This window comes from Thamnophis sirtalis, unplaced genomic scaffold (genome assembly GCF_051295495.1).
Source record: "Thamnophis sirtalis isolate CommonGarterSnake01/CBP01778 unplaced genomic scaffold, rThaSir2_p1.2 scaffold_7, whole genome shotgun sequence".
Classification (NCBI taxonomy): domain Eukaryota; kingdom Metazoa; phylum Chordata; class Lepidosauria; order Squamata; family Natricidae; genus Thamnophis; species Thamnophis sirtalis.
In genome coordinates, this window is record NW_028261387.1 from 63,621,881 (window position 1) to 63,634,360 (window position 12,480).

A 12,480-nucleotide genomic window follows, 5' to 3' on the forward strand; every position below is an offset into this window, starting at 1 on the left:
ACCGCTAACGGAGACAGATACTTGAAAATTCTAATAAAGAAATATATGGACAGTAGGAGATTTTTCTGTTAAGCATAAGGATTGCTCTAAAATTTAACTATACTGCTGATTCATTCTGTAAACACAAATTACAAATCAGACTTCTGCTCAAGAGATTTAATATTAATTAAAGTTAATCTTCAGTTTTGTAAAAAAAAATTCTTCTGGAGGCCTTTGAGAGAATTTTATTTGAGTGGTTCTTACAAAGATTGTTGCCATATGAAAGTTGTTTGTTGATAGAAATATTAAGCTGTTTTGTCAAACACACTGAAGTAACCCAAAAATATATTTCAGAGCTCACAGAGCTTAAAAAAGAGCAGAGATTATATGCAACCAGACAAAATATATTCCTGCATTTCCTACTTCAACTTTTAATTAAGTACATTCCCTGCAATCATTGGAACTTTAATCTGGAAATGCAGAGATAGCTTTGTTTGGAATTCTAAACACACCTTACACCTTATTTACAAGAAACTTTTACAGAGACAATCAAAAGTTACCATCTAGAAATAAAATCTTCTAATCCTCTCAATTTTACCAGCTGTTCAACATTACATGAGCAGATCAGATGACTGAAAATTGTTAAGTAGCCTCTTCAATTTTCAATCCATACAAAACACACTAAATATGCCCAGTTAAATCTGATTTTAACCTTTAGCAGAGCATCTACATTTTAATAAATGTAAAATGCAACTTCTGCATTAAAAGGAAGGCTTGCAAAACATTAAAAATGTCCTCTCTATCTTTTGCAGAAAAAAAATCTTTTCTATAACCTATGTCTGTTCCTACACCATACTTTAGCCAAAAGTCTAAATGTACAAGAATTACAAGGCAGAACAAGTAGTCAGCTTTGTTTACAGTGGGAATGCTAATCATGAGAATAATCACAGCATTCCTGCTTATTATATATATTTCTTTAAAGGTAACAGGAAATGTACACAAAAGGACTTTACACCTTTTGCCTTTTGTTTTCATCTAAATAAAGGTAACTCAAGTCTTCCTTCAAAAATAGCTATGTACAAAACTGACTCAATCCTCCTTCATCGCCGAGTTGGAACCAAGAGCTGGGTTGCAGTCATAGAATCTGGGAAAAGATTATGGTATGTCGGAAGAGGAACATATGCTGCTGTGATCATTTTACCTGTAAGAGAAGAAAACAAAGTGCCTTAATATCTAATAGGACAAAGTGCAATGACTATAAAATATAGGAAACAGCTTCCAGCTTTATTTTAGATAACTCACATTACAATCCTATAATGAATATCCAACATTCAGTATGACTCAGCTAAACCCAAAACATTTAATATGTTTATCACAATCACAAGACCTATGTGAAACATTTATTTAAAAAACAAGTCCTCAGGAGATAAAATATCACATAGGATAATTTAAAAAAGAATGTTAAATGCTTGTAATAATTGGACATTTGGTTCCTACCCATAAAGATAAACCCATTTGTACTAAGTATAGCAAAGATGTAGATTACACTACATATTATTGCTGTGTGATATTGCTCTGCCCTTTGTGTAGAACTCTGGAATTAGCAACCAGGTTTCATGTGTTTGTCTAAGACTCAGCCATATGTAAAATAAGAAATATTTCCTTATTTGCCTTATTGACTAAATTTCCTTGGGCAATTTGTCACAAACAAGACAAATTATACAAAATAGGCATGATTTCAAATTTCTCTTCGAATCAATTCATTACTTTTGTTAACTCTCCTAATTTGGAATTTTCAACTTATCATATCTTAAACTATCCCTAGAATCACATTAAATAATTTTTTGTTTCTTAAAAAGTTTTCCTTTATTTTGAAATGCAATTTCCATTGGCTCCTGACAGTATGTGTCACCATATGGTTAAGAGTTGAAAACACTGAAAACTAAATTTGGGGAATGTACATTTACATCATTTTAAGAATACCTTTTCCTACAGACTATCTCTCCTGGCCCAAAGGAATTAGTGATAGTAGGGCAGATACTAATGGAAGATGGAAGATGCACCTGAAAGAGCAAATTTTCCAATTTTCCATTCCTAATCTATATCTATTAGTCATATTATAGCTATACTATATTATATTAAGTATTGACTTACCTGCAAACCATCTTCCATGTAATGCGTTGACAGCTGCAATTGCTGCAGCTATTGAAGGGCATTTGACATACACATTGCCCTAAAATATAAAAAAACAGTATTTATTAGACAGCCCATAAACCGTTTCCTTACCAGATTCCTCAATGCCTCCAGTAATAACAGAGATTTTGATGTACTGCCCTCATCAAAAAAGTTCTTTAAAATTCGGGGAAATGTTCAAAGAGGAAAAAGGTGCACCACCACATCATGTCACAGCAGATACGATCACCCCTTGTCCTGATGAAGAGTTCACCAGAGCTTGAATCTAGTATATCATCTCAGCCTGGTGAGATCATCTGTTGTTATGAGGCGAGCAAACATCAGTATGAACATGTTATCCAGTTATATATCTTCATCCTGGTGAGCTAAGTGATGTCGCTGATGTCCTCTCTCAGTATTTGGAGGGCAGGCAATAGGCTTACATTTGAAAGTAGCCTATGTTGAATTGTATAGCAGTCAAGCTTCAGAGGTTGACACGGGAAAGTTTTTATGGCATTTTGTGCTATGTCATGTTTTTTAAAAATGTAAAATATATCATAAAAATTTAAATTTCATGGGAATCATGGGGCCTGGATTTCATTTTCATTCTGTAAGTTAGCTCATGTGAGGTGTCTTGGTTGAAAAGGTTTTGCCCTATAATGCATGGTTTTGCCCAGTTAAAGGTTACAAACACGAAGGTTTTAGTACAATATAGATTCACTCTACCTAGCAATTTATTTTCTTCAACTATTTGCTGTTCTCTATTTTAATGCTCAAACATATTTAATTGATATGTTTTCTTGCAAATCAACAGGCATTGGCATAGAAATTTTAGGAAAACATAAATTGGTAAAAATACTTTTGTCCTTGCCAATTGCTTAATTAAAAAAATAATTTGTATTAAATCATTAACAGTTAAAACACCTAGCACAATTTTTTGACTAAGGTGAAAGCAAAGAAATAAATCTCAGAGTGTATCTGTAGGAGGTGACCAGGTTGAGCCTAAGGGAAGGGTCAAACATATGATTAGTCTTGAGTCCCAGAAAAGATCTAAATCCAGCCCACCTTGAATTCCATTTATTCTTATCTACCATTTGTTTGCTTTGATTGTTAGTAGCTTCTTGTAGAGCATCAGCTTGCAATAAACATTTATATTCATTTAAATTGCCTGGACTTCCTAATTTTCTCACCTTGACAATATCTCATTTATTTGCTCATTAACCCAATATACAGTGACCATTCAATCCCATCTAATGATTTTAACACCTAATCTCAGATAAACAACATTTTGAAATGCTAATTGTTGAAGTTTTTCAATATTTGAAAAGAACAGTGCAATACACAGCATTTGAGTATAGTCTCCTGAAGTAACAGGCAAATTAAAGTATAAATAACCACTTTATAGTCTGGACACGCCTGTTAGAAATTGGAAGAAAATGCTCCAGGACTTATGCAACCAAAATAAATGCAAGACTGTGGAGATCCCTCTTCTCAAACTAGAAACCAATATTTATAGATAGGTTGATCCAGATAGCTTTGCACACACTATTTTGATGGTTGAAATATCATATTTGAATTTAAAATGGTGAGTTTTTTCCCATTCCATATAGTTCCAAAAACTTTATATTGAATTTTCAACATTGTAATATTCGTATAATTCTATATCTATGACATAGCATTGAGATTGAGTTTATCTTGATAGAAGAGAGAGGGAAGCCAAAAGCCCTAGGACATCCAGTTGAATACAGTTTGTTAAAATTAAAATTGTTATTGACTTGGAGAAGAGGAAATAATTATTCAGAAGAGGAATGAATAGATGAGCAAAAGATCGATCTGTGGTTGTCACAGATTAAATAATTATGGATAGGTATAGCTGGCTGCCACTTAAAGGTAAATTGCCAAAGACAGAGGAACAACCAAGAAGACACCTCCAATACATGTATATCACAAAGGTACACAACCATTACTGGAGTAGTAAAAATGGTTTGTGTTCCATGTCATTTCTTTGAAATTAGAGGATGGAAGAATGTAATTTGGGTCTTGGAAGAGAGAGAGAGACTGAACAGTGAAAGATTGATGCTGGTAGGACCTGTATAGAGGAAGTATGATCTCCTGGTTCTGCTGAACTTTTAACAGCTGTTGGTACTATCAACTGTGAGCACTTAGATTTTAAGGCATATATTGCAGTGGTTCTTCTCTCAAGTAGGTAGTTCGTCAGTGAGGGAGGGAAAGATCATATCCCCAGGGCACTCCAACATGAAGAATTGTGAAGTGTGGTTTTTCAATATATATACTATTGAAAGTACATTGTCTTTACTATTCAATATTTACAGGAAGCTATTGGGAAAAATTACCCACCAGTATCTGTCTAGGGAGATTCAGTTTTCCAGTCATGGTTGTCCCAAAGATGCTTTTTCAAAAGGCAACTGGACTTTGTTTTGCCTTGAATATATTTTGCTTCTAATCCAAGATTCTTTAGAACTGAAGGTTCTTGGCTGTGAAATCAAACATCTTCAAGGAAAAACAAAGAGAGTCCAGTTGCCTTTTGAAAAAGCATCTTTGGGCTATCCACCCAGTACAGGATGAGATACTGTCAGTACATTGTTGATCCCTAGACCAGCATTAGCTGTGAATAAAATTCTATCCTGGTGCCTGAAAGTAGTTAGATACTGGATGGGAAGCAACAGACTTAATCTCAAAGTTAAGAGTGACTGTTGATTCAAAACCTTTGACTTTTACATAGAGTCATGCTCCATTATAACAAGCAGACTTGTCATGCAGTGTTCTCCTGGACTCCAAGGCCCTGCTGGAAGATTAGGTTTTAAGACATGGTCAAAGCTTTGGACTTATGGCAGATTTCTTAAAATTAGAGATTTGTTGACAGTCATGACTTCTTCATATCTAGATTTTTGCAACACAGCATGGGTTGCCTTTGACGATAAAATTATACAACACTTAGAACTATGTTATCTCTGCATTGAAAGGCTTTTGTAGATGAAATGGATGTGTGGTTTTATTGTTCCCAATCGTAAGAAGAGGTGGAAGTCATAGTATTATATTGTATACTATTTTATTATATTTGTCTTAATTATTAGAAATGGGAATGGTTTTACATAGTGAAGTGGCACAAACAAATCAATTTTTGTGTCACTTCATTTTAGAATACTTTAGTTAAAAAACAGTGAAAAAGAATCCATATATTGCATATAATAGCATGAACCCTTTTATAAAACTTTAAAGGGCCCAAACATAATGCTATCATTAGATGTTTTTTAAAAACATACCTGAGTTGAATTTTTGTCTACATAAATGTGGACAACACCTCCATGCTTGTTACATTCTTCAATCACATCATCTTTAATTTCTGTATCCCAGCCAGCTTCGTCTTCACTGCAGAATGAGTTAAGAAGGCAATAAACTTATGTTTTTATACCAAATAGAGAAAATTTTAGAAAACTAAATCAGGTTAACTTACGTTTGAGGGTTAAACATATTGGACAGTTGAAAGCATTGTGTTGCAAGTGGTTGTACAGAAGCAGCCGCAGCCAAGACTGAAAAAGAAAACATAGCATGGCTTTTCGGTCATTTTTATTTTGGTTTATGTATAAGACAGACAGACAGACATAATTATACACATACACACATACACAATATAACTCTGTTATGAAATGCAATTCCTCTTAAGCAAAGATTTTAATTCTGAATCCACAAAACTAACCCTATCAGTGAAGATATTGCTTCCAAAAGGAGCCCTTCCAACATACTGCTAAGGAATGACTAGACAATGATAAGATCAACATTTTGCCCCATCTCTATGTAACAACTTGGTAACTAAAACTAGCCAATAAATTCAATTACAAGTAGGATCTGAAAGGGCAAAATTTCACACCAAGATTTTAATTCTGAATCCACAAAACTAACCCTATCAGTGAAGATATTGCTTCCAAAAGGAGCCCTTCCAACATACTGCTAAGGAATGACTAGACAATGATAAGATCAACATTTTGCCCCATCTCTATGTAACAACTTGGTAACTAAAACTAGCCAATAAATTCAATTACAAGTAGGATCTGAAAGGGCAAAATTTCACACCAATATTTTCAAATACTTTAGATTTAGGGTGTTTGTTACCCAAAGGGAAAGCATAATTTTTCCACATTCTGCTTTATATTTCAGCAAAACTGGAAATCATGCTAGCTCTATTCTGACTAGCCTTGGAGGGTTAGTCTGTTATGTAAGGTTTGAATCAGATGCTTGATAGTGAATGTTATCTAGTTCAACTAATCTGTTGATAGCTCCTTTAAGTGCCAGGTTTCCAGGAATTCTGTAGCACATCTGCTCTTTTCGTGTTGTTACTTGCATTTTCCCAGTTAAACAACTTAGAACTACACTGCCTTTGGTCTGACCTAAGCGTAGTACATACGATTATCTGCTACAATGTCCTACCTGTCAATGACTACTTCAGCTTCAACCATAAGCACACAATAGATACAAACTTAAGGTAAACTGCTCTAAACTCGATTGCAGAAAATACGACTATACGACTTCAGCAACAGAGTAGTCAATGCCTAGAATGCACTACCTCAGTGGTCCCCAACCCCCGGTCCGCGGACCGGTGCCGGGCCGTGGAGTACCTGGCACCGGGCCGCGCAGCGGCCGGGGGCCATGCAACGGCCGACTCTTCACTCATGCAGCACCGTCGCCGGAGGGGGGGAGCTGCGCGGAAGCACAGGAGCAAGTGAGGCGAGGAGGAAGAATCCCCCGCTACTACACCACCTCCACCCCCTCCCCGAGTCAGCCGTCCCCTCAGTGAACGCCTCCGCCTCTTTCTCCTTTCTCGCCTCAGTCGGCTCGCCTGGAAGCGAGGTGAGGAGGGGGCGGACCATGCGCTGGAAGCGGAGCCCTTGGAGGCCCTGGCGGCTTCCCCGCCCGGCCTTGGCTTGTGAGAAGGAACGGCGGGAGAGGTAGAGAGAGAGAGAGAGAGAACGTTGGGCAGCCGAGGGCGGGGGGGGGTCTTTTGAGGGGAGATGGGGGGCAGCGCACGGTGGAAAAGCGGCGGTCTTGCCCACCCCTTCCCTGCCTCCCGCCCACTCCAGTTGCCGCAGCCAGGGGTGGGGGCTCGGTGCCTGAAGTCTCTTGCCTCTCTTCCAAAATTTCGCCAACGGGCATCGGTGAAGCGCGCTCTTTCTCTTCCTCACAAAACACATTTCCTTTCCCCCCACGCGTAGTTATTGGCGATATGGACTCTTGGAGGCTGCGCTCCCGGGTCGCGTTTCCTTTTTGCAGCCCACGAGAATGCCTGGTTCTCTTAAGGCTGCAAAAAAGGAATATACTTTGGTCCTTGAAGCGCTTTTCCTGTTATTTGGACATTATATATATACGTACGTACATACGTACGGTATGTATATATGCATGTATGTATGTATGTATGTATGCATGCATGCATGCATGCATGCATACATACATACATATACATATACATATATATATATATATGTCTGTAGTCCATAATATAGTGATGATTTTAAAAAAAATTAGTTGAGCACATGGAATCTTTTTTCTTTTAGTATATTTTGGAGGTGGGGGCCCACTTTGTTATTTAAGATAGTATCTCCTTTTACATATGGTAGTGAAGATACCTAATACTCCCACCCCCTATTTCCCCCACGACAATCAATGTGTCGTCGCGAACAACGCCCCCCCACCCCTGCGCGCGCTCAGCGGGCCACGGTAAAATTATCAAAGGCTGACTGGTCCGCGGCGATAAAAAGGTTGGGGACCACTGCACTACCTGACCATAGTTACTTCCCCAAAACCTTAACCTTATTGTCTACTGTCAACCTCACCCCATTCCTAAGAGTGGGGCATGCATAAGCACATGAGTGTGCCTACTGTCTCTGCCCTTGTATTTGTATCCATTTTATGTATTCAAAATAATGTTTAGAATTATATAGGTTATCTAATACATGCTTGATGAAATTTTAAAAAATAGATGTATATGGTTGATTTTGAGGGAATGGGTAACCGATGGGTAGTCTATAGAACAAATTGATTTCAGACATTCTCTTGCTTGTATTGGATAAGGAAAGGAAAAAGCATTTATGCTACCATTTTGCCAGTTAAAGGTTACAGATATGAGTGTGTTATTTATTTATAATTATTTGTGTCTTCCCTTCATAATTTTTACAAATAACTCAAAATGGCAAATATATTCAACACTACTTCCTCCTCCTGTTGTCCCAGTCATTTTGGCATATTCAGGAAAACCAAACAATTGTAAGACAGCCCATGGATCACCACAGTAACATTCCAACACACGAGCAATGTACCAGAACATGCCAAGTAATGTACTTGCTTATTTTATTGATTATGAATTAGCCAGTTGATAGCACCAATGTACAAAAATAAAATAGATGCAAATATATAAAGATAAAAATACAGTTAAATAAGTAAATATTTATTAATATTGGAGTTTCATATTATCTTAGTTTGATCTATTAGAAGACTTCTCAGTTGGACAGTCTTAACTATAAACTTGATGATTCTGCTGATAACAGACAAGCTTGATCCTTGGAGGAAATAACCCACTAGTTTCTTTGGAGAAAATAAAAAAGTTTCATGCAAAAAAATCAGTATTTGTTTCCAAGAGTTTGCTTAAACATTTTCTTGGCTGACCTGAAGCCACATTGTGGAATAATTTTGATATATGTGACATTTTAGTCTGTTTCTCTAATTTTGATAATCCACCAGATTAGAAAAAAGTCACCACCAACAATTTCAATCTTTAATCATAGAACAACTTTATATAGGATAGGCAGGCCTGTTTCAGTTCTATCTGCAGAATCTGGAGTGTACTTGTTAAAGGGCTTTTAGTAGATTTGGTAATTCTGCAATTTATATTAATACTGGTGCTTTTTGCCTTCTAAACCTTTAATATAGTACTCAGCCTGCAGAATTATAATTCATTAATTTAAGTAAAATTTTTGAATTGGCCATGATCTTCACTGAATTTTTGAAAAAGCTTATCTATATTAGTAAAAGCCATCTCTAATTATGGGAAGAAATCCTGAGGTTACTTCTAATAAATGGCAAGCAACCTAATGGAACTGTGGGTGACCAGTTCTTAAATGGTGCACAATATTTAAATTAAATCTCACCTTCACTTTGCTGAGAAAGTCTTGTCTGTAAATCTGAAAAAGAATGTTGGAAAATTTTATTACTATTACATCTTGAAGAAGAGACTTCACTCAGTAGAAAATGTTAAGCACAAGTAGTCTTCTGGTTATGGCCATTCAGTGACCATTCAAACTTAAATAGTTCCAAACAAGTAGTCACCACCAGTCCTTGGAGTTCTGGCCATCACAGTATCCCTATGGTCATGTGACTGTGATCCAGGCATAGTGCCCGGCTCACATTTAATAGTGAGCCAGTCACAATTTCTGACATCCGCTGCTAGCTTCCCACAAGCAAAGTCAATGGTAAAGTGTGCAGGGAAAATGGGCAAGGAGTCATGGTCACAGGAAGTCTTCAATTAACTGTACAGTCCTTGTTTGATGACAATGATGATTGTATTAAGCAGTACAATCGCAAGACATCCCGCTCTACAACTGCATGATTTAGTCACAGCAATTCCAGTCCCAATTGCTATCCTTGCCTGAAGTAACTTTTTCATTATATAAATTCATGATGGATATCTTGCCAAAGGAAAACACTTTAGTAAAGGAGTGGCTGCTTCCAAGAAAAAGTACGCAAAACTGTTACTTCAAGTTTTTTCTAGAATAACATTCATATAACAATTTAAAAATTAATTTTACCTGCTACAGCACTAAATGCTAATGATCCACTCATTTGCAGTGCTTGCTGGGCAGCTGGAGGAATCTGCAAACCTGTACCTGGAATAAAAAAAAACCCACTGAATCTTTTTTTTGGATCTATTTTAACTAGGACATGCATTTTATAAAGTTTTGAGAATAAATGTGTTTAAATCCACTATGAAAATCATAATGAATTCTTCATTTTATTGAAATACTGAAAAATATGACACTATGTCGGATGCTGAAAGAAAGAAGAAAGGATGACATGCAAACTAATGAAGCGTTAGGGTTAGGAAGAAGCACATAGTAGTGTTACTAATTCACTTACCCTCAGCAAGTCTTGCCATCAACTGAAGACGACCAGTTGTTCCCAAATCTATTCCAGTCCTTTCCAATTCATCATTGTCCAAAAATGAACTGGCACTGGATGCATCTGTACGTTCAGTCACATGTCCTACTTTCATTGGCCTACCTGCCAATTCAAATCCATTTAATTGTTCCAAGGCCTTTTTAGCACATTCTGAGTCTGAAAACTAAAACACATAATTATCATTTGAAGCAACTGCTACAGCACGTTGCCTACATTTAATTTAGATACAAAACTAAAACAGATGGCCTAAAGAACAGACAAGGGTATAAAAAGGGTGAAGAGAGACAAAAACATTTATGTTTGTTCACGCATTTATTACATCTAGTCTTTGCTTGACCACAGTTGGGACTAAGCAATGAGGTTAAGCTAGACATTACATGACTATGACTTTTGATTTTACTGCCAGCTTTTCCATTGTGTGTTGGATACCAGCTGGAAAGAGTGCAAATGGTGATCACGATCATAGGGATGCTGCAATAGTTACCGTATTTTTCAGCGTATAAGACGCACCTTTTTGTCTCAAAAGAGGCTGAAAATCTGAGTGCATCTTATACACTGAATACAGCATTTTTGGCCTCCTGAAAGCCCGGCCCCTTTGCATAAATGGCTGTGCATAGCCTTTAGGAGGCTTCCAGAGTGCTTCGGGGGGCCGGGGGAGAGCAAAAAAGGGAGAAAAACAGAATGTTTTTTGCCCCCCCCTCAGCCCCCAGGAGCACTCTATAAGCCTCCAAAAGGCTATGCATGGCCTTTTTTGTGACAAAACGAAAATGGGCCTGTTTTTGCAAAAAAAATGGCCATTTTTTGCTCGTTTTTGCCCCCCCCAGCCCCCAAGAGCACTCTACAAGCCTCCTAAAGGCTATGCCTGTTCAAGAACATATGCTGCCCCCATTTAGAACACAATGGGCTACATACATATTATGCAATATAAAATATACTTCTTATATGGATTGAAATTATTTCCTAGTTATGATTGATAACTGATGTATTTTTATTTTAACTAAGAGTTAATTTATTGTCTCCTAGCCCATATATGTCAACTATATAAACTTACAGTAATAAATCCATATCCTTTGGACCTCCCAGTTTCACTGTCCATCATTAGCTGAATGCTTTCAATCTGGAAAAGATCAAGATTACCCATTAGTATTAATGTATGTATGTATGTATGTATGTATGTATACACAAACGCACACACACCGTGTTTCCCCAAAAATAAGACAGGAACTTATTTTCTCCCCCCCCCCCCAAATAAGTGCTTGGCCTTATTTTTGGAGGTCTTATTATTTTTGAGGTGCAGGAGGCCCCTTAACCTCAGCCCATGGATCAACTGATCTGGAGAAATCCAGAAGTTCTGTTTCTGGCACACTCTTGCCAGTCTGGACCTGACGCTCTTTTTGCCGCTGCAACTAAGAGAAGGGGTGCGGTAGCTAGGGTTTGTGGGAACGGCCTCTGCGAGAACATTCTGCAGAGATGGCATGTGGGGTGCGTGGGGCCTGTCCTGATGAAAGGGTGGGGACTGGCTGTGCATGCATTTACATATTTTTGGGAGGACTTATTTTCGGGGGGAGGGCTTATTTTAGCGCATGCACTTAAAAAGCCTAATTGGCCTTATTATCCGGGGAGGTCTTATTTTTGGAGAAACAGGGTATATTTTAATGCAGGGTGAAAGTTAAACAGTTTTTTAAAAGTTTCGAATATTGGTGAACAGCCAGGGAAAATACTTACTACCTCCTCCAATATTGCCTTTTATTCTTCCTAATACATTCCAGGAATAGTAAAAGATGGAGTAACTGTTTATTTGGAGCCATTTTAGATTCTTTGAATTCAATCAGCTATAGCAGGGGTCTCCGACCCCATTATAATAATTACATTAATTGTACATATGAACACCCAATTCAGTGTGCTTTTAAACGTACATATACAGTATAATTCCAGATTTAATAAGAAAATGTTAAATTTTCTATTTTCACTTATTAAGCTTACACCTATCATTATTTCAGCTTTATATCTCTTGAGTTGTTCTGATGCTAAAATTCTGTTAATCATATAAAATCATATTTTCAATGTGTTCTGTTTGGGACTGTTTTGAAGCTGTTTCAGAAACTGCAGCTAATACAAAGCATAGCAGTCTGATTACTAATTTTG

The 12,480-nt window shown here is 37.2% G+C and overlaps 1 protein-coding gene across 4 annotated transcripts in view; it reads right to left on the bottom strand.

The window, feature by feature from the left end:
• Window positions 1–208: 208 nt before the first annotated feature.
• The window catches only part of RBM39 (RNA binding motif protein 39), a 30,977-nt gene continuing 18,705 nt past the window's right edge, over window positions 209–12,480 (bottom strand). For all 4 annotated transcript variants that reach the window (XM_087720278.1, XM_087720276.1, XM_087720277.1 and 1 more), the window contains 8 exons: window positions 11,387–11,452; window positions 10,294–10,498; window positions 9,966–10,043; window positions 9,309–9,341; window positions 5,627–5,702; window positions 5,436–5,541; window positions 2,134–2,212; window positions 209–1,180 (listed from right to left, as the gene is read on the bottom strand). In XM_087720278.1, the coding sequence (XP_087576404.1) occupies window positions 1,080–1,180; window positions 2,134–2,212; window positions 5,436–5,541; window positions 5,627–5,702; window positions 9,309–9,341; window positions 9,966–10,043; window positions 10,294–10,498; window positions 11,387–11,452 (744 nt within the window). In that variant the 3' untranslated portion in view covers window positions 209–1,079. The remainder of the gene's footprint in view (window positions 1,181–2,133; window positions 2,213–5,435; window positions 5,542–5,626; window positions 5,703–9,308; window positions 9,342–9,965; window positions 10,044–10,293; window positions 10,499–11,386; window positions 11,453–12,480) is intronic.